Source organism: Exophiala viscosa, assembly GCF_022695815.1.
Source record: "Exophiala viscosa unplaced genomic scaffold EDD37scaffold_2, whole genome shotgun sequence".
In the NCBI taxonomy this organism is placed as follows: Eukaryota; Fungi; Ascomycota; class Eurotiomycetes; order Chaetothyriales; family Herpotrichiellaceae; genus Exophiala; species Exophiala viscosa.
The window spans coordinates 2,830,394-2,850,556 of NW_026944354.1; the positions used below are offsets into that span (position 1 = coordinate 2,830,394).

Sequence of the window (20,163 nt, forward strand, 5' to 3'; positions counted from 1 at the left end):
CTCCTGTCGTACAACTGCAATAACCTTTACGCATCACTCCCGCCAATGCCGACTTTTCCAGCTGCATGTTGATGTGTGTTGCTAGTCAGCGGCCATCTTGCATCTCGTTCCGGAACTACCAGGAAACGTGAGAACTACCATCCCCATAGTCGCCAACTGAGACATTGTCTTCGTCACCATCTTTCCAACTGCCTCTTTCTCAAAATATACAACCTTCCATGCATGGTTATGGGGCCCGTGCTGACGTGCAATAGGACCCCGGACATTATTGTCGATCGTCGGCCTTTTCAAGGATCTCAGACGCTCCGAACAAGCCATTTCATTGCCCACGCTGTGGCATACCTTATCCAGGCCCCTTGTTGCAGTCTTGGCAGGTACCATGTCCATGATTATCTGAAGTTCAGATATGCTTGTGGACTATCCAGAGTCCGGTTCTGAGACGGACAATCAGTCTGAAAGCAAGGCGCAGACCAAGAAAAAGCGCAAGGCTCAACATGATGAGCCTGTCGAGCTCAAGTCCAAACGACCTCCACCACTGCCTAGCACGTTTCATTCATTATATGCTACAAACGTAAGGACTTCTGCAGTTGATGACCCGACGTTGCACGCCGGTCGAACTCGACAGGTGCCCCATGTGGTTGGTAATTGGCCAACCCATCTGTATCTCGAGTGGTATCCTGCACAGGAGGAGTTGGCTATCCTCGACAAGGTGATAACCCAAGCAGGGCAAACCCAAAACGACGGCAACAGCACATGCATTCACACATACAGTTTCCTGCGTTCGGAGCTAGGGTCGTTGCAACCACTCCATATCAGTCTATCGGCTCCTCTTGTGCTTCAGACGGATCAAAAAGAGTCCTTCGAGAAAGCTACTTCAACCAGAATAGCTCGGAGCCACGTGAAACCATTTACTGTCCACGTCACCGGACTTAATTGGGTTGCAAATCATGATAAAACCAGGTTCTTCTTGGTGCTGAAGCTTGCTAAACCTGCAAACAACGAATTGAACAGGCTTTTGTCAGCCTGCAATGCGACTGCCGAGCAATTCGGGCTTCCAGCACTCTATGCAAATGGACCCGACAGGTCTGTTACCGATGCATCCAAAGTCAAAGGCCAACCCAATGAAATGGACAGATCGAAGGCTTTCCATATCAGTATCGCCTGGACCTTAGAGGAGCCCGATAGACAAGCTCGAGCACAGCTTGCTGGCCTCGACCAAATCGACCTGCAGCAACTGAAGGTGAGCTTCTCACTACTCAAACTCAAGATCGGCAATGTTGTCAATGATGTTTCCTTGACCGAGCACCAAGATGCCGGGCATGTCTGACATTGCTCCTCATGTCTTGAAATGCATGAAGCGAGCAGGTTCGGGTGCCCTTGGTTGAATCCATGCAGGATAAGCAATGGCGCCGGAAATCTGCTTGAACCTGCAAGATGATCAGATCTTGGCCAGTACTGGCGACAGAGTGCGGATGCAGAGACTGATCTCTTTGGCAGCCCAGCATCACCTCGACGGGCTACAATTCGTCGCTAGAGGTGTCTGTGAAGGCGTTGGACATCGATGTTGTTGGTAACATGCTCCGACGAAGCGACCGAATTTCGAGAAACCACTCCTGCTCGCCATCATTTCCAGACGAACGTCCTAAAGCCGTAAGATGGGCGGCCCAATTGGTCGTAAGACCATCATGCTCAGTGTTGCATGTTGTTGATAACTCAAGCAAGGCACCATTCAATGGTCAGCCTACTCAACTCTTCAACAATTTGTTTCTCTTTTCTCTTCGTTTTCTCCTCTCCACCAGTTTCTTGTGCATCTTCTCGGCCATTTTCTCGTAGCGCTCCTTCTCTTCCTTTGCCTTTCTACGATCTTTGATTGCCTGAATTCTGCTACTTCGTTCCTGCTCCTTCTCATCTTTCATTTCTTGTTCCCGGGCCTTGACGGCTTGTTTGATTTGATCCTGTTCCTTTCGTTTGGAATAAGCAGTTTGCCCTGCTGTCGGGCGAAAAGGCTTCTTCGGAGCATGCCAATTCTTTCCTGCAGATAAAATGAGCTTTGGCCATATCGACAGGGAGGCATAAGATGTTTACCATTCACCCGCTTGCCATGCTTTTGTGTGGTCTGCTGCGACGAAACCGCAGAAGTTGTAGCCGCTTCCGGCTTCGACTCTTCAACAGACATCCCTGCAATAATGCGTATTGTAACGGGGAAAATAGTTAGAGCCTCAAGAAGCCCTGTTGGTAGGACCGAGGAAGACTTGGAAAAAGCGCAGAGGCAGTGATTTTCTCCGGCCTTATCGTTATCTTAGCGGCCGCTAAATGCCAGATTAGATTAGATTCGCTGTCAAGTTTTTCTCACGCCTTCGCCGACTCAACTCACTCTAATATTAAATGCATGCATAAAGAACCACCAGCGCAGAAGAAAAAAGTCTGGTTTGAAATTTGTCCCTCAGACACTCTAGTGTTGTTTAGCGGGCCCTTGGGGCCACCCACATGCTTCCTTCACAGTGAAAACATCGAATCTTTTCACTTGCTTGATCTTCTCTTAGCGACGTGTCACCGCCTCGCCGCCGACACCGGTGCTCAAAAAGGCCTCTCTTCCCTCGCAGAGGCCACTTCCTCCATATACATACACCATGTTACTACGATAGCACAAGCCTACTCTCCTCTTATCCCATCTCCCAGAGCCTACCGTTGGCATGGCGACCTACAACAATGATCTCCCACCTGTGACTGACCTCGACAAGGTCAGCACCTCTCATCCCAACCTCACCACACCTCCAAGTCAAAGCGTCGAAGCATTGAAAGATATCGTCTTTGGATCAACAGCCGGAGTGCTGGGAAAATTCGTCGAGTATCCTTTTGACACTGTCAAGGTGCGGCTACAATCGCAGTCTCACGACCCGGGCGCACAGCGATTGAGAGGACCCCTCGATGCCTTCTCCGCTGCTTTTCGAAGTCCCGAGGGCCCCCTTGTGTCTCTGTACCGAGGAATCAGCGCACCACTTCTAGGAGCCGCGATCGAGACATCATCCTTGTTCTTCAGCTATCGTATCGCTCAGGACATTGTCGTAGCGGCTACCCCATCCCTTCGCAAACAACGAGATCAGAACAACGGGAAAGTCGAGCTGCATTTCTCCTCGCTTGTCGCTTGCGGTGCCGCCTCTGGTGCATTTACCTCCATCCTCCTCACGCCCATCGAGCTCATCAAGTGCAAGATGCAAGTACCAGTTCACTCGTCTCGCACTGGTTACCCGGCCCGAAGTCTTCCTGGTCCCCTGGATTTGGTCCGCACAATCTTCCGCACTCAGGGCCTCATGGGTTTCTGGCACGGTCAGATGGGTACTTTGATACGCGAAACTGGTGGATCGGCAGCTTGGTTCGGCTCATACGAGGGTGTTAAGATGCTCTTCCAAAAGTACGATTCGTCGGTGTCTCAGATTACGGACGTCAAAATTTGGCAGCAGGTGTTAGCTGGTGCAACAGCAGGCATGTCGTACAATTTCGTGTTCTACCCAGCGGACACGATCAAGTCGCGAATGCAAACGAGCACCAACGACATCTCGGGCCTTAAGAAGATGACTTTCGCATCGACTGGAAGAGAGCTGTGGAAGGGACAAGGATTGAAAGGATTCTACCGTGGCTGCGGGATCACCGTGTTCAGAGCCGCACCGAGTTCGGCCATCATTTTCAGCATCTACGAGGCGTTGAGGAAACACTTTGGATAGAAGACTGCACGAATTGACGAAACATTTTACGAAGATCATGTGGCGTTTCGGCATATGAGGAAGTTTAAAGATGACTGAAACGAGGATCGGGACGCTAGAATTATCGAATTGCATTCGAAAAGCAAGACCCTGAGCACACACGCTACCTGACAAACCCTCGAACACAGAACCGGAGGGTTTGGCCCGAAGATTGAGCGCAAAGATCGACCTGCCATCTACGGGCATGACAGAATGATTGCTGCTCTAGTCTGAATATCTCCCTATGAAGACGGAGGACAATGTCCAAGCAGACAAATGGGGTTTGGTGCTCTTTTCTCAATATCTCACCAGTCGGACGAAGGGCAAACTCCTGGCAGACAGTTGTGCGCCGTGCTCCTTCCCCTACAACTCCTCGATTCGACATGGATTAGGACCTGTCGATGCTCTGATTGGAAAGGCATCCGGACATAAGTGCATGCATCGGCCCTGAGTCATCATTGATGCGCCAGAAATCGTCAGGTCTGCTGGAATACCGAGCGGACGATGAGATGTTTCAGGGGCTCGTACTTCGTGCTCGAGAATCTAGAAAATGGGCACGATCAAAAGTCCCAGGACCTGCATAGAAGCAATGGAGAAACTCCAAAAGCATAGAACAGGCACTTTAAAGTTTGATCTCTACCAGGAATTGAAAGCAATGCTATGAAGATACTTAGTCCTGACAAATCCCACCTTCCACCTGTGCACTCCGCTATAACCAAAATACCACATATCGATGTGCGGATTGCTCCGGACCCAAGTCAGATTGCTATATATTGCGCCATGCAGAAAACAAACCCAAGCAGTTCAGATGTGAAGTGTCCCTTATTCTTCAAGTTGCACTATCACCCGACAAATCAACCTGGTCCAACGGCTCGAAGATGTCGAGAGTCGGGAAGTCCGCCCAAGACGGGTCATACGTTCCCGTCCCAGCGAAAGCCCCGTTGCCCGCCGAGGCAGAGTCTCCCAGAGCATGATTGTTATGCGGTGAGGCGACAATTGGAACATCATCCTTGCGCAACTGACTCAGACACTCCTGGGCCAGCTCTTGCAACATCTCTCGAATCACGTCCTCCTTAGTCTGCCCTGGATGCTCCGGCAAAAGGGAGGTCACGACGATGGTGAAATAGACGAGATCTTTGAAATTCCCACCCATATGAGACAGACGGAGCTTCAGCGGTTCCAAGGTGTCCTGGACCGAATGTATCAGACTCGTCTTCGTGACTACTGCCGACCGTGGACCGCCCGGGTGGGATGGTTCGCCATCCATCGAAGCGAGAGAAGCAAGCTTTTTGATCTCAAGGCATAGACCAAGGATAGCCAAACCCATTTCCATTCGGTACAGGTTGTGAAAGAAATCCCAATACCCTTCAGGTTGAGGCACGTCTATCTCTGAGTACCTGGGATCGAAAAGACTGAGACTCTTAGCATGGGTGATTGATAGCAAGAGGTAGGATGTGAGTGGGCAACGAATGAGAGGTAACGCCCAGAGAACCTGCCGTAGGGAGTGTGCAATGGAGACTTTAGAACAGGACGACTTACTCTTGGAAAGTGGTAATCATCAGACATGATTGCACGAAGCCATCGCTGCACTCTGACCGGATATCGGTCACATAAGGCGTAGTGGCGGCGCAGGTATAAAGATGCATCAAGGGTCGTCTTATGCTAAAGTCCAGCTCCATTCTCGCAAGTAGACGTGGGGGCGTTTTGCTCGCTTGGTCGCCTTGGTAAGTGAATCGCAAGGGAGATGGAAGCTCTTGCAGGATCTTTTCCAGATATGTCAAATGGTGCCGGATATCAGCAAATCTGACGTGCGTGGTGCCCTCCGTTTCTTTGCATGCGCTTAGCCGACGAGGAAAGGATTGAGAGAGGACATATTGACATAACCCATCTGTCCATTCCTCCACAGGACGCGATTGGGGCAGTGAATCGATGTCTGCGTAGAGCTCGTCGTCGTTGATGTTTTGTGGAGGCTTTGAGGTGTATGCTGGGACCATGCAGGGCATTTTGCACATAAGTGATAACATGAGGTCTGTTTCGACAATGCTCATCCATAGCCGCCTTCGTAGCTCGCCTTCGAAGATATCAATCCCGGCGAGCTTGGAAGGATCTTCGCTCAATTTCATGATAAGAGCATCGCGAAGTATTTCCCCACCAAGCCTGAGCAAGTCATCCATTGGTTGCAAGAACGCCCACTTGCAGATTAGCAGGAGCGCCTTGGTCTGCATGACTGGCAGAGTGTATCTTTGCCGTGGTCGGGCTTTGCTGAGGAAGTTGCTCATGAAGTCCAGGGCTCGGGAGGGCTCGAGGATTGCGCATGATGCCGCAGCTACACATTCAGGGTGAGTTCCGATTGTGATAGCGAAGGCGAGGACACCTATAAGCTGGGGTAGAAAGCCGAAGCTGCAGGCGTCCTTCCCGAGTCCATCCGTGAAGAGGATTTTGAGCTGGTTCCTGAACGACGGGTAGTGCAAGACTCGAAAACAGTGTTCCATATTGTCAAAATACAATGTAGCCAATTTTTCGCAGATGTGGAAGGGTGGCAGGTCAAAAGGTTGCTGATCTAGCAGCTGGGGTGGTGCCGGCTGGTGCCATAGTCTGTGGTTGTTTATCTCAACGGAATAATGTATGGTCTGAAGATCATTTCGGAGGCTCGCCATCTCGGACTTGATGGCAGTATCTTGCAAATGCGACATGAAAAGGCATGCTTCCTTGAACTATGGGGAGTAAGTGACGGAGGTCAGTACGCTTTTGCGGAATTGGCAGGACTTACCATCAACTTGAGTGGTTGTGATGTCGAAGGGCCGTTACTCTCATCGGCATGAGTACCATTGGCTTCGAGAGACATTGGCGCTGCTGTGTGAGGATTCTGGGACTCCTCGCGCGCAGTGTTTCCTGCCAAAATGGCATTCTCAAGCCTGGCCACTCGTTCCTGCAAGTCTTCAATAACGCCTCTACCTGCAGAAGATACCGGCAGATCATGCGAGCCGTTCGGTACCGTAATGCCTCTGTCCACAGCTTCTACTGAAGGTGAATGGATGCGCTGTCTCTTGGCTGGACTTGCCAGAGCATACGCAATGTTGGGCAGCGGTTCGACTCCTGACTGGTATTCACACTGGCCAGGACGACCAATCTTGATGCATTGTTGACATGGATGCGTTCGGTCGCATTTGAGTTTCTTCCTCCTGCATTCTAAGCAAGATATCACGGGTCGTGGTCGCTTCGTCGCGCTCGACGAAAGTTGACTCGAAGCGTCGGCCATATCGGGTAGATGGAGGGATGATGAACTCCATGGTCAGATCTACAACCTCGGAGCGTTAAGCGCAGCCATAGGTGATCGCGCCTTGTGTCTCATATTATCGAGATGTTGAGATCGTTGATGAACAGGTTATCGACGTCGAGAAACGGAAGAAGGCAAGAGAACCCGGGGAATATTAATACGTGCAAGTGCCTGTCAGCCAATTAAATGTGAACCTCGGCAGGTGTTCTGCACTTGTAAGCGACGACGACCATCTGAATCTTAACGACAACTCAGCTTGTCATCATAGATGAACCATCAGCTTGCTCTATGAGCACTTGTCTCGAGCTGCGAGCACTTCACAGACTGTCATACTGGGGAAATTTCCATCTGAAGTCAGTCCAACCAAAGTTTAGCTTCGCCGTCCACGAGTACAGCAAGACGAGTCACTTTAAGATGGACCCCAAAATCAAGCGCATGATCGATATGATCAATTCTAAGAAGAAGCTATCGCATCCTTGGAGGCGACAGGAAAGGTATGATCAGTCATACTATACATTCTCTCCGGATAAGTCAACATGGGAAGCGGTATCTCCTTCGAGGAGCGGTTCACCAGCTTCCTTGATTCCCAAAATCTCCATCATGTCCTGGAACATCGACTTCATGCTACCTTTCACAGACGAGCGCATGCTGGCTGCGCTAAAGCACTTGGAGTCTCATGTCCAGGCCAACAGTACCCCAACAATTGTCATGCTGCAGGAGATGCTCGAGACAGATCTTGCCCTGATACAAGAGCAACCGTGGATCCGTGAAAAGTACAGCTTGACTGACATAACCTCCAAGTACTGGGAGTCAGGACACTATGGCACTTGCACCTTAATCCCGACAGTTCTGCCAGTCAATGCTGTCTTCAGGGTGCACTATGAACAAACAGTCATGGAAAGAGACGCTCTGTTTGTCGATCTGGCATTCGGCAATGGCCATAGCATCCGCATCTGTAACAGCCATCTTGAATCACTGATCGCCGATCCGCCCAAAAGACCACAACAACTCGCCACCGCAGCAAAAGTCATGCGCGATCCAGCAGTCACTGGAAGCGTGATTGGTGGGGATTTCAATGCCATCCAGGACTTCGACAGAACGCTTCACACCGACAACGGTCTGCAAGATGCATACTTGACAATGGGCGGCAGCGAAGATAGCGACGAAGGGTATACATGGGGCCAAATGGCGCCAACCAAACAAAGGGACCAGTTCGGTTGCAGTCGGATGGACAAGTTGTTCTTCTGCGGCAATTTGCGATGTGAAAAGTTTGAGAGATTCGGTCTGGGCGTCAAGGCAGAGGAGAAGCATGTCCAGGACAGCCTGATCAAAGAGGAAGGGATGGAAGAAGGTTGGGTGACCGATCACCTGGGCGTGAAAGCTGAATTCAGCATCCCGAACTCGAGAAAGACGCTTGAAAACATGTGAGGGACGACTTCTACGTCGACATCATGAAGCAAGACCTGAACCCAAGTTTGACTTCTCGATCAACCCATCCAGGATGCTTCTCCCACTCACGATACCCGTCGTACAGATCATGATCTTCCTCCTTTGTCCAGAGTCGGCGATCTTGCGTGCAATGAATCGGAGTGCCGCAATTTCCGTGAAGGTGATCCCACCGAGGAACATGATGAAGACAGTCTTCCAATTTCCTGTTCCTGCAAGAGCCGCCTTCGCCTTGGCTGCTTTTTCGTCTGTTGGCTTTTGCGCAATGTTAAATGTCGGCCCCTTTGCAGATTTGAGGATGTCTTCAAATCCTGCCCAGCCCGTGCTAGAAGGCGTGAGAGGCAGGGGCGACTTGTGGAGAGCTTGAAGATATTGTTTCTGAAGGATGCATTGCACAATTCGGATGCTCAGCGGCGCGTAGCCCGAGTATACGTAGGCGACATCCTCTGGATCTTGTTCGTTATATTCATCCACGATCAACCGAAGTTCTTTCCGCAGATACGCATAGTTTGTCTTGGAGCCCTTTTCTGACTGACCTGCTGCACCGCCGACAGGTAGAAGTAGCGCCGAGGCTGATGAGCGCGGCTGAAGCAGTTCCATTTTTTCTAAAGCGTCGAGAGTTATGAGATGTTGGAAGCCATAGGCGTGTAATATTTGCCTTCTAAATGAGTCCAGGTCCTTCATTCGGAGGCCGCCTGCAACGGTAGATTCGAGGCACAGCAGACGTAGAACAGCGCTGAGAGGGGCGTCACGGGCAATGAGCTCTTCTATGGTGTCGTGCTGATATATTGGATCTGTTCCGGCAGCGATGTTCTGCTGCACTTCCAATTCGCGATTGAAGGCGTCAGAACGGGTCTGTTTGGTCATTTCATCTGCCAGGTTCGTGTGAACGGCCAGAGATTGATGTTCTTGTTGGAAGGCAGGCAACTTGTTCACAAAGTCCCGAAGCTCGTTGATTCCTCGAGCATTGTGTCGGCCTTCATAGTCAGATTCGAGGCGTCGAGCGATCTTGTTGAGGTGTGGGCCTATGAGAGCAAAATTGGAGGATCGTAGGTCTTCGTATAGTGGGTCGGATGATTCAAGCTGTATTCTGCGCTTGAGGCCTTGTCGCACCGCTGGAGCTGGAGGTACCGAGGATGATCCAGTCTGGGTTCGTTGCTGCTGCTGAGGAGCAGCACCGATAATCGAAGTATCAACATCTGCACGGTTGTGCTTGATCCCAATCAATTCTTCAATCAGCCCCTCGTAAGTCAGCTGGGTTAACAGTGGAGTTGCGAAGTCGACATCGCGGTCTAAGATTATCAACTGCTCGATTGACGTGCTCGGGGTATTTGTGTACTGCGTTGCGGCTTCATCGGCGTCGAGCTCTTTGCGTCCACGGAGGAGCAGGTTAGCTAGTCTGCGAGCGTTGTCTCCTTTTCCCAGGATCCGCGGAAATAGACCGTGTCTTTGCTGGATCAACATCAGAGCTTTCGAAGCGAGATACAGCGGAGAAGGATCATGTGTCTGCCATATGGTCAAAAAGCGGTTTTTATTGGCGTGGCAGGTGGTCAAACATACCAGATATAAGTCGCTGAAAGCTCCATCGAGCTCCATAGACAGCATGTCGTCTTCTAGGGGCAGAAAGTACAAAGGCAGTTCGGAGATATTCACATCCCCAAGAACCCCTTCATCTTCCAGGATCTTATTCGAGACGAGCGTTCTTCTTGGAACCCAAATGATGGAGATCTCATGCTCGACCGACCCATTTTTCTGTATCTTCTTGATCTGTTCTAGACGAGCGAACACAAATGTTAGCGTCCGATGGTACGTTCAATGCATATGCCAGTACAGAGGCATTGTATTGACGAAGAAATATCGTATCCGAATTGCATTTGCTTGATCTAGGGAGCAAGACTGACAGCAGGGAACTGAGAAGTTGATCCGCGCAATCTCTTTGGAAGTCCCAGTTGGAGAAGAATCTGGTGGGGTATCTCACCTGCTACGGCCTGGACCAAGTTTGCCTTCTCACCATGTACAAGATAAACAATGTTTCTTTGGGAGGAGTCGGTGTTGCCATTTTCGAGCTCGAACACCTTGTCCACACCGTACTCTTTGAGTGTGGGAAACTGTACGAACAGACTGAGCAGCCCAGTCAAATCCTTCCCAATGACCAGATTCTTCTTTCCGCGCACCTAGCCACGACGTCAGCAATGTAGGCTTGGATTGGCGTTCATTGTTGTGGTCTCGCACCCCTTCAAGTAGTTCTAGTAATTCTTTTCTGGCTTTGTTCTTGATATGATCGGCTTCTTTGTCTATATTGGGGGCCATCGGCCTTCACCTTGGCTGAATAGCCGAATTCGATTCCAAATGGACAATCTTGTAAGATACCTAGAAGCTTGAGCAGACGAACGATGAACTTGATACCGAAAGTGACGAGACCATTAACAAACTCGCCAAGACCTGGAGATCGTACCTTATCTTATCGCTGATGCGGATAAACTGCGGACGGTCTATGTTGGTCTAGAAACGGTCAGCCTGCCTGCGCTGAGACGTCCTGAGAACTCATTGCTGCACCGCCCCTGTCGTCCACGTCCTCAGGTTTCAGCTCGACATCCTTTCTGCAACCCTTGATCACCACATAGTAATCGTTACTGTTACAGACGTTGTCCATCGAGAACAAAACACCGCGATCATCTCTCCAAATCCTTACTCTTCATCATCATCATCATCATCATCATCATCATCTCTGATACCCGTTGAATACCGTTACAGCCATGGGGAAATTCAGTCTCAAAAAGGGCGACAATGATGACGACTCATCCAGCAGACTCGCACTCTTCGGTTCTCGCAACAAGTCCAAATCCCCTGCTCCTCCCTCACAGAATCCATATGCTCAAACTGCAATCCCTCCCGACCCATATACAAGGGCGAAGATGAGCGCAGGAATCATTCCTCCATCAGAGCAACGACCTTCTGTCCCTGATCCTCGAGGCAGCCAACAGCCTGGCCCTGGACCACAGGGCAGAGCATCAGGTCTGCCGGGTCCTGGACAACAGAGACCACCACCGGGCCGAGATAACCCATATGGCGGCAGCCAATCCAGCTACGGCCCTCCTCAAGGTGGGTACGGGGCTGACAAGTTCGGCAATCAAAATGGTTACGGTGCTGCTGGCAGCGGTGGAAACCCCTATGGATCGATACAGCAGCCCAGTGGGACTTCAAGACAAGGTGGCTATGGCGGACTTGGATCGTCCAACCTATACGACAATGACTCGAGTCGTGATGAGCTATTTGGTGGTGCACGGGAACGTATGGATCAGAAGCCAAATAACCAGGTCGACGCAGCCCCAGATTACCAATACAACCCCGCCAACGATGCTGGGGATCGCAGCTACGGGGCATACGGTGACCGTCAACTAACGGCTGAAGAGGAAGAAGAAGAGGACATCAATGCAACAAAACAAGAGATCAAATTCATGAAGCAGCAGGATGTGGCTTCCACCAGAAATGCCCTTCGAATTGCTGCTCAAGCTGAAGAGATGGGCCGCAATACCCTTGCTAGGCTGGGCGCCCAGGGCGAAAGAATGCATAACACAGACCGGAATCTAGACATTGGCAACAACCACATCAATATCGCCGAGGACAAGACGAAGGAATTGAAGACGCTGAACCGAAGCATGTTTGCGGTTCATGTGAACAACCCTTTCACAGCCAAGGATAGACGGGCTCGTAGAGATGAGCAGATCATGGACCGACACCATACTGAAAGAGAGGCTCGAGAAGCGTCCCGACAAGCCGCCTTCCAGAGTGGTCAACGAATGAACCAGAATTTCAAGGGCCTGGATGAAGTTTCTAGCGGAAACAAGACCAAGAGCAGCCTTGCGGAGCGGACCAAATACCAATTTGAAGCTGACAGCGAGGATGATGCGATGGAGGATGAAATCGATCGCAATCTTGACGACCTTTCTGGCGCAGCCAAACGCCTCAACCTGCTGGCTCGTGCAACCGGAGAAGAGGTCGAACAGCAAAACCAATTGATTCAGAACATTGCGGAGAAGGTGAGTACATCATATTTGGTAGCAGGACCTTTTGCTGATTTTACTACAGAGCGACCGTTTCGACGACCGTCTCCATTTCCAGACGGAACGGTTGAAGAGGATCAAGTAGTTGTGTCTCATCACATCAACGCCCAATCCTTAGACTCAGGCCTGCAAGTCTATGCTGTAGCAGCAATATGGAAGTACTTGATCATAAGACTGAGGTGTTAGGAATGCGTTGCAGCCTCGTCCTCAGGCTGTGGGGCGATGTGGCAGCCTTGTTGATCCCGATCAACAGATCAGCCTGGTACCTGCCACAAGTACAAGATCTGAGTGCCCAAGCTGCTCATCATGGTCAATCACCCGGAAAATCATTGTGCATCGGTTTGGTACGAGGCCAGCCGCGCGGTACTCTTCATACAGGCGCATGCAGGTCCGTTCCAAGATGGGAGCGCTTTGGACCGTATGTGAGAGATCGCGGTCGCATCCATCTCACCGTAGAAGGCAGTAGGTCGCGGCCCCTGGCGGGAGAAAACTTCGAACAGAATCCAGTCTGCCCCTGAACTGGAGCCGGTGGCCTATAGACGTTGTATGTCTTAGTTATTGCTTTATGGGAGTGTGCTACGGTAGACATCCACGCTCCGTGCCACTGCACCCAGGATCAAGCTAGACGTCCACTATCATTCATCTCACTGCATACGAGTAGGCAGGTAGAATGCGCTATACTCCGCTAAGTCGGTGAGGTGGAGATTGTCATACCGAGAATGGAACCTCATCAAGCGCTCACAAGCCTTTGAATTCTCGAAGACCACGAACGCGCAATAATCTGACAACTTGACAAGGGCATGAAACAAGGAGGTCGGAGAATATCTTTGTGGCGTTCCGGATCTGCCCAGGTCATAGATGATCGTCGATGAGAAAGGCGGGCACCAGCAGGGAAGGGAGAACAGTCCCGATAATGAGAACTAAGGACTTGCCAATTTCACAATACATATTTGGCTTCGATAGTGAAGGGATGGGAATTTAGTAGGAGAAGAGTTGCCGGCGTGACTCTGCGAAGGGAATCTGACAGTCTGTCAACTATGCCGGAAGCAAGACATCCTAAGACAAATGACTTGGGAGGGGGTGGCATCGCTGTCTTTCTCTGGTTTGGGCACTTCAGAGGTCTAGCAGACACACAAGGCGCCGTGAAAGCCTCAATAAGGTTGTGGAAACTGTGACAGACATAGACTCTCAGGCGGAAGAGGGACGTTAAAGCCTACAGTAAGAGGGGTTCAGCATTCTTCGGAGTTGCGGCGGCTCCAAAAGCTTCAGACTTGTGAGTCTTCGAAGCCGGCAACGTTGCAATCCGAAAGGCCCTTAAACTCAATTTCCAACCTATAGCAAACGAAAAAGAGGATTCCACTTGTCGCAGATTTGCTTTACGCAACTGCACATGCAACGGGTCACAAGGGACAAGATTGAGGTGAAGCTATGGACTGGAATGGTAGATGAGAAATGAGACAGCAGTGGCCGTCGGTACCGGCAGGGCCGGCGTCGGTGACAACAGTAATGACAGGACTTTCAAACGGCACGGCAGAGGTTCTTTCACAATCTAAACAAGTTGACAACATGGCTTCAAATGTGTCTGTCACAGTTCAGCACCAGCCGTACAGAGGCAGTTCCGCAATCGATGAAGCCAAATAATGCTCTGACCATTAGACCATTCGTGCCATTCTCCTCTCCAATGTCCAGCCATTGCATCATTATTCCTCATCACTTCTGTGCTTTTGTGACTGGTCAAACCTATTACGACGCAGCAATTGCGAAGAATTTGCCACCCTACTATCGGTCGACCATTAAAGGCTTTACCCCAGGTGAGAGTGTCTGCAACAACCAGGACGCTCGAGTGGTTGTTCTTCAAAAAGGTGGAAAAGTCTTGGAACGAATCCAGTCGCAGAATATCGGACCAATGAAGAAGCGTTGCATCCCACCACAAGCAAGCAGCATGACGTGCTGTGGGATCGAGGGTGACGAACGGAGTGGGTTTGAGCGGTCTGCCGTTGGTGAGGCCCTTGCAGTCTAACGAGAGGGTCCAAGCAGGGCGAGCAGGCCATCTCGACGCCACCAAAAGCCACCCCGCCAACACTAACCATTGACAGCACCCTTGATCAATATCTTTCCGAATGGTTCACTTTTGGCGCTGTTTCAGGTTCCCAATATCTCCACTCGTCTCCAACGAGATCGTGACTGAACGATGGTTCAACACTGGCCGGCAGATGCATGAGCAAACGCAAAATCAAGAGATTGAAAGGAGAGACATAAGGTACGAGTGCCTATGCAATCTCAATAACACATTCCAAGCCGGACTTGGTAAGACGTCAGCGAGATGAAGATGGCCAATGGAAGAACTCTACCGGCAAGAAGACCCTGCGTGCCCTGCATCGAAATGTTTGTGCTGTACAACCCTACACCCCGTCAAAACGTTCTGCAGGGTCCTGCAACCCTGACACGAAGGGTTTCTGCGAACCTGGATGTTATCTCGTACTGTTGGCTACTTTGTATAGAAGAAGGCTGAGCACACGACGCTACTGTACTGCTGAGTTCGCTACCTTGTTGAATTCACCAGCATCACTTTTGGAAGGTGAGGTTGCTTCACTCACTGCACGTTGCCAATCGGAAACGTGCCCTACTTATAGAGTGGCGAGAGAAGCACCTGGGCCTTTATTTTCGAAGTCTTGGGCTTCAACTTACCTTAACGGTATCTTACCGCTCATCATTTCCATTGTTGCGAGACGATCTCCCCAAAATTCCAGAACATGATCATCTATTCCTGGCACGAGGCACTGGGGAGCATGGCTACGGCTACGGCACTACCCAGTGTACCTGGTTCACGTGGAACGTACCTTCTCCAGGTTGATGAACAGATCAGCGATATGGAGCGTCTGCCACCGGAATTTGCACTTTTGCGCTCTTGAAGTTGTTTGTTCAATGTACGCATGATACGGAACACCCGCATCGATATTTTGGGTACGAAGATGCCCAAAGGCTAGGTGTCTTGGCTTCGCTAGATTTGGTGTACCGAGTCAGTGTGTACGCGGCATGTAGGTAATTCGGCAATTAACCCAACAGGGGAAACTATGTCCTATACCACATTCGTTCGGCGCCAGGTTGCAAGCCCTGCTTCAGGGTAACATTTTCTGAGAAGTTGAGAGGCTCTATTTGTTTGCGCTAAGGGGTTATGGCTGTCGAGTCTCTTTCTGATGGCTTATGGCTAGCTTGAAGAGGTCTATACTATGGTAGCTTGAGATCAAATTGACTTGACTATAGCATCTGCAGCGAGTCAGAAGGGGTGCCAGTGGGCGTCATGCTAAGGTTTGTGCGTCGAAGCACAGACGGCGTCAGTGGCTGGAAGTCCGTTGCTTTATTAGAGGGTCCGCTGCACAGTGCATCTTGTGCCAGCAACATCCCTGCAAGCCACAAAATTGAGGGTCAGATTCTTAGATGAGAATAATTGGAGGCTTAAAATGCTAGAGTGCTTTGACTCTGGTCGTGTGTACGTACTGACAGCAGTAGCACTGGCACGAAAAACGACACTTATCGAAATGGTTCACATTTGGTCTGATATCGCTATTGGTTACAGTTTTCTCCCATACTGCACTTAGCATGCCGCCCTGGGACCTCTTTCCTTTTCTGTTATCATTGATAGGTGGCATACGACTACTGTGTACACACGCCGCCGCCATGTCAATCTACCTGGTAAGTACGGAGTAGGAGTCATGCTGAACCATTCCAGTGCTTCTGTTGTCTTAGGATACCCTTCCATTTGTTCTAGCAATTTTGTCGGTAGGTCTGAGTCGGTTTCACCACACTATATCCAATGCATTCTGACAGCATTAGATCTTATTATTGCCTTTTCTTCTGACGACTCTGATTCCTCAATGGACAATTCTCTCCCCACAAAATATGTAGCCCTCAGGCTTCAGGCCAGCATTTTCAACGCTCTGAACTCCACCCGGCCACTTTCCATCAATGACGCCGGTGCTTGGCTGTTGCCCGTATAAGTCCCTGTCAGTGGTCAAGGCCCCGTAAAAATATTATAGCCGGGTGGCTGCATTTGGAGCCAGGGCTGCCTTTAAGGGCTTGGGAATTGAACTCTGTGTTGTGCGCCAGCAGATGTCATCGCTATCTAAACCAACCAATGACACTGTTTTCTACCTGGTCCTTGACCGCCTCCATCTTTCAATCTGGCATCACAGACGTTGTATCCACTCATCTCACTTCCGCAACAACAGCATTGGCATCCCTGTCACTCCTCCTCTAAGCCTCATTCAGGGCCGGGTCCCCGTTTCTACCAGGTCGCACCTCCGAGATACCTGAGACTAACCTTGATCACTGCGCCAGCATCAAAGCACTAGCCCTGCAAAACAGCAACCCCTCTCATCATCCCTGCCGCCCCGGCCTCCGTTTTCCTCACGGACTAAACAAGAATTGCCTCCACTGAAATCATCTTTTGACAACTTCCGGCCTGGAGACAGGGTACGCTGCCCACTCATCCTCTCGATCCATTCTCCACCGCGAACGCCATCCAAGGTGCCATTTCTCGAGCTAAGCAGCCCTGCATCAAACAAGTGCCCAAGGGTAAACTTGGAGTCAATTGCGATGATGCCAGTCAACCAACGCTCTCGACATTGCTAAGGGTCTTCCCACCGACGTAACTTTACAGACTGCAAGCATACACACAGGCACTGGCAGCAATTTTGGCATTTTCACAACAACTTATCTACCCTTACGTCTCCCCACCCCACATTGCGCGAACGGACCTGTTTCTTTCATACTTGGAAAAACAGATATCAATCCGACATTCTACCATCCGAGACACACATCAAGAAGACATCCAACTTGCACAAGGCATATCATTCCCCGTCGCCGATAAAGCCAGCTAGAGGTCGGAGATTTCACAAACCTTCTTCAACACACTCCATTAATTGAGCACGACCGTTCAGAAGCCGTCGTTCTCAAGTGGCATCTTTACAATCTATCAAACACCGGCCAATCTGTCGATCTGCCGCTCGCCGAACTTGTTTGAAAGTTGCGCATCAGTGCACCAGAGGAATATTGCTATCAGAGGGAAAGGGGCACTACTCATTCCGCCATTCTTCCAACAACAGCAAAAGATCTTCATCGATCATCTGTGGACCTTCCATTGGCAGTTTCCCGCCTCCAAGCTCTCCACACAAGCATTTACATAACATTCGTCGATCCCCTCGGTCAGAGTTGGATCGTCTTTTGTTCAGGAACCAGTATACATCTGGAGTCATCACTTGTACGCCGCCCATCGCCTTCAGGCGATCACAACGAGACAACATCGTCGATACTTTCCAACGATTTGTTTGTTTCACTCTTCCTACAAAATACCGGCTCCATGACGATGGTCATTGATAACCAAGGTCGACAATACGGAGGAATGGGATACGATCACATGTACCCAAACATGCATACTCAACCGCAATTCAGCGACCCATGGTCACACCAGACCAGCACCTCCAGTGCCTCATTCCCGGCTTTATCCAAGACGGATAACTCAAGGTCTACCATGTCAATGCCATATTCACACATGCCACCAGTCACTGGCTCCATGGCTCAAGGTAGCGACTACTCTAGCACATACGGGAACGATGTACTAAGGTTTCCTCAAGACATTCCACGTTCGACCTATGCCGAGCAGTCTTATCCAACTGCATCAGCGACAACATCGTCGTATACTCCATCATACTCTACTATGGGCTATGCCCAACAGCTGGCTCAACAGCAACAGCAGCAGCAACAACAACAGCACAGAAAAATGTCCGATCACGCGTGAGTATCTCCATGACCTCCCATCTGATTCAGTCTAACATGTTCGACAGTGTCGACAACTCTCGTGCCGCCACCGCCAGCTTTGGTGAGCTTGACGCTTCTCGAGGCATGCTAGCACTCAGCCACCAGAACCTCCAGGACTTGACTCCTCGCAACATTTATGAAGCTCGTGCTCAGAGACCGACTACGGACGCATATGGCTTCCCTCATACTGCCTCTAACCACTCATCCATCTCTAATGAATCTGGTCGCGGATATCCCTACTACGCTCCCAGTTCAGTTGGCTCTGTCACCGATTCCGCCACCGACTATAGTTCAGCGGCCTCGGATGCTGGTGGATACGAGACCATGGCTGCGTCTCGGACACTGCCACGACCCCAGCAAATGTTGGGAGCCCCCCTAGGACCACCAGCCCCTCAATCTATGATGGGACAGTTCTCCTCTAAGATGTCCGCAAACACGCAAAAGAAACACAAATGCAAGGTCTGCGACAAGCGTTTCACACGACCAAGCTCCCTGCAGACACACATGTACAGCCATACCGGCGAGAAGCCATTCGCTTGCGACGTCGAAGGCTGCGGTCGCCACTTCTCGGTTGTTTCCAACTTGCGCCGACACAAGAAGGTGCATAAGGGTGACAGCCTTTCTACCACCAGCACTTCCGACAACGAAGACTAAATGGTCTGACGAGATTAATCAGGCTTCATTTCAACAAGGTCTTCCCAGACCACATGGTCGTGCTTCTGCGCGAAGTCTCCCCCCTCCCGTGTACAATATCTCTCAAAGCGTGGCGCTGGAAAAGCGTTGGCGCTTGTGTACAACAGATTGGATTCTAGACGGGGACCCGGTGTGCAACGAGCCTGGTGCCCTGATGCACGAATACTGGGGCAGGCGGCATTGCTCAGCATTTCGATTCACGACATTCGCTTATTCTACAATTATTTGTTTATTATGACGACTTGATACCCAGCGATGACTGTTCCAATGATGATTGTTTTCTGGCTTTCTCAACTGTGAGCTGTGGGCAGCTCATTAGGTCGAGGGCAGCAAAGGAGGAAAAACAGGGTTACGCCGACTGGACAGGAAATGGGTTATTGATGGCGATCGGAATTGTGCGTACAGGATACAAATGGCATATCAGGTGGATTATCTCTGATGCCATCCATCCCTCTGGATGGTGAAAGTCGAGGCGAAGAGGCTGCGCTATCTACAATCGGTGTAAGAATTAGTTCCCGCCTCGGGCCATTATTGGCCTACGAAAGTGTTCGATTATTGCTAGACAGCACATGAGCACAAATTGAAACAAAGAAGATAACTATGGAGTTTCAAACCATTCCTCCATGCATTTTCGCTTGAACTTGTAAGTCAATATGATCAGTGTTCTTTCATTCTCAGCACCGTTGCATGGTGTTTCACGTATCAATCAACAGACATCTCACGTGCACGTCAACTGCTACTACTAATACTGGCTAGTGGGATGATATCATTCTACGGTTGTAGTGAGGAATGGTGCGAAGGGGCAGGAACCTTTTTCCCTGCATTATTTCCTCTCAATCCTTCATCTTTCCTTGATACTGTGTTTTGTTTTTGCTTCTTGTCTCACCGGTCGAATGACATGATCAGCTGGCTCGCATCAATTGTCCCCTGTTGAAGTGCTGGCTCCAGCAACCATCAAAGCGCCCTTCGCCGTGGCCTTCGTCGTCGGGGTGGAGCTGTCTGTCGCAACCTGGGACATTGACATCCCACAGCGCCATTGGCGTCAGTGGCGTTTTGTGGAAATTCTGATTGCTGAGGCTCAAAAGATATCCACTCACTCCTCCTTCTTCATCTTATGCTTGACGCA

The 20,163-nt window shown here is 50.4% G+C and overlaps 8 protein-coding genes across 8 annotated transcripts; 5 read left to right on the forward strand and 3 right to left on the reverse strand.

The window, feature by feature from the left end:
* Positions 1-309: 309 nt before the first annotated feature.
* Positions 310-1,451, forward strand: EDD37DRAFT_269517 (U6 snRNA phosphodiesterase Usb1). The gene has a single exon (XM_062810939.1). It carries the CDS (start codon positions 407-409, stop codon positions 1,325-1,327), a length of 921 nt encoding a protein of 306 aa, XP_062673521.1. The 5' UTR covers positions 310-406; the 3' UTR covers positions 1,328-1,451.
* Positions 1,452-1,745: 294 nt separating this feature from the next.
* Positions 1,746-2,176, reverse strand: EDD37DRAFT_647296 (uncharacterized protein; the record flags this gene model as incomplete). Its single annotated transcript, XM_062817847.1, has 2 exons — positions 1,746-2,032; positions 2,086-2,176. The coding sequence occupies 2 exons, from the start codon at positions 2,174-2,176 to the stop codon at positions 1,746-1,748; spliced, it is 378 nt and encodes a 125-aa protein (XP_062673522.1).
* A 213-nt stretch (positions 2,177-2,389) lies between these two features.
* EDD37DRAFT_269534 (MC family mitochondrial carrier protein) lies at positions 2,390-3,793 on the forward strand. Its single transcript, XM_062810941.1, has one exon. It carries the CDS (start codon positions 2,694-2,696, stop codon positions 3,720-3,722), a length of 1,029 nt encoding a protein of 342 aa, XP_062673523.1. The 5' UTR covers positions 2,390-2,693; the 3' UTR covers positions 3,723-3,793.
* Positions 3,794-4,347: 554 nt separating this feature from the next.
* Positions 4,348-7,172, reverse strand: EDD37DRAFT_269532 (uncharacterized protein). Its single transcript, XM_062810940.1, has 3 exons — positions 6,511-7,172; positions 5,280-6,454; positions 4,348-5,152 (listed from the first exon to the last, which is right to left on the reverse strand). Exons 1-3 carry the CDS (start codon positions 6,997-6,999, stop codon positions 4,570-4,572), a joined length of 2,247 nt encoding a protein of 748 aa, XP_062673524.1. The 5' UTR covers positions 7,000-7,172; the 3' UTR covers positions 4,348-4,569.
* A 259-nt stretch (positions 7,173-7,431) lies between these two features.
* EDD37DRAFT_606433 (Endonuclease/exonuclease/phosphatase) lies at positions 7,432-8,445 on the forward strand (the record flags this gene model as incomplete). The annotated part of the gene is made up of 1 exon (XM_062814883.1): positions 7,432-8,445. The coding sequence occupies one exon, from the start codon at positions 7,432-7,434 to the stop codon at positions 8,443-8,445; it is 1,014 nt and encodes a 337-aa protein (XP_062673525.1).
* A 10-nt stretch (positions 8,446-8,455) lies between these two features.
* EDD37DRAFT_269553 (lysine-specific histone demethylase 1) lies at positions 8,456-10,862 on the reverse strand. Its single transcript, XM_062810942.1, has 4 exons — positions 10,696-10,862; positions 10,442-10,637; positions 10,024-10,235; positions 8,456-9,969 (listed from the first exon to the last, which is right to left on the reverse strand). Exons 1-4 carry the CDS (start codon positions 10,771-10,773, stop codon positions 8,467-8,469), a joined length of 1,989 nt encoding a protein of 662 aa, XP_062673526.1. The 5' UTR covers positions 10,774-10,862; the 3' UTR covers positions 8,456-8,466.
* A 357-nt stretch (positions 10,863-11,219) lies between these two features.
* On the forward strand, positions 11,220-12,612 carry EDD37DRAFT_647301 (synaptosomal-associated protein, 23kDa; the record flags this gene model as incomplete). Its single annotated transcript, XM_062817848.1, has 2 exons — positions 11,220-12,503; positions 12,553-12,612. The coding sequence occupies 2 exons, from the start codon at positions 11,220-11,222 to the stop codon at positions 12,610-12,612; spliced, it is 1,344 nt and encodes a 447-aa protein (XP_062673527.1).
* A 5,343-nt stretch (positions 12,613-17,955) lies between these two features.
* On the forward strand, positions 17,956-18,998 carry EDD37DRAFT_606436 (zinc finger and BTB domain-containing protein 38; the record flags this gene model as incomplete). Its single annotated transcript, XM_062814884.1, has 2 exons — positions 17,956-18,320; positions 18,371-18,998. The coding sequence occupies 2 exons, from the start codon at positions 17,956-17,958 to the stop codon at positions 18,996-18,998; spliced, it is 993 nt and encodes a 330-aa protein (XP_062673528.1).
* Between the last annotated feature and the right edge of the window lie 1,165 nt (positions 18,999-20,163).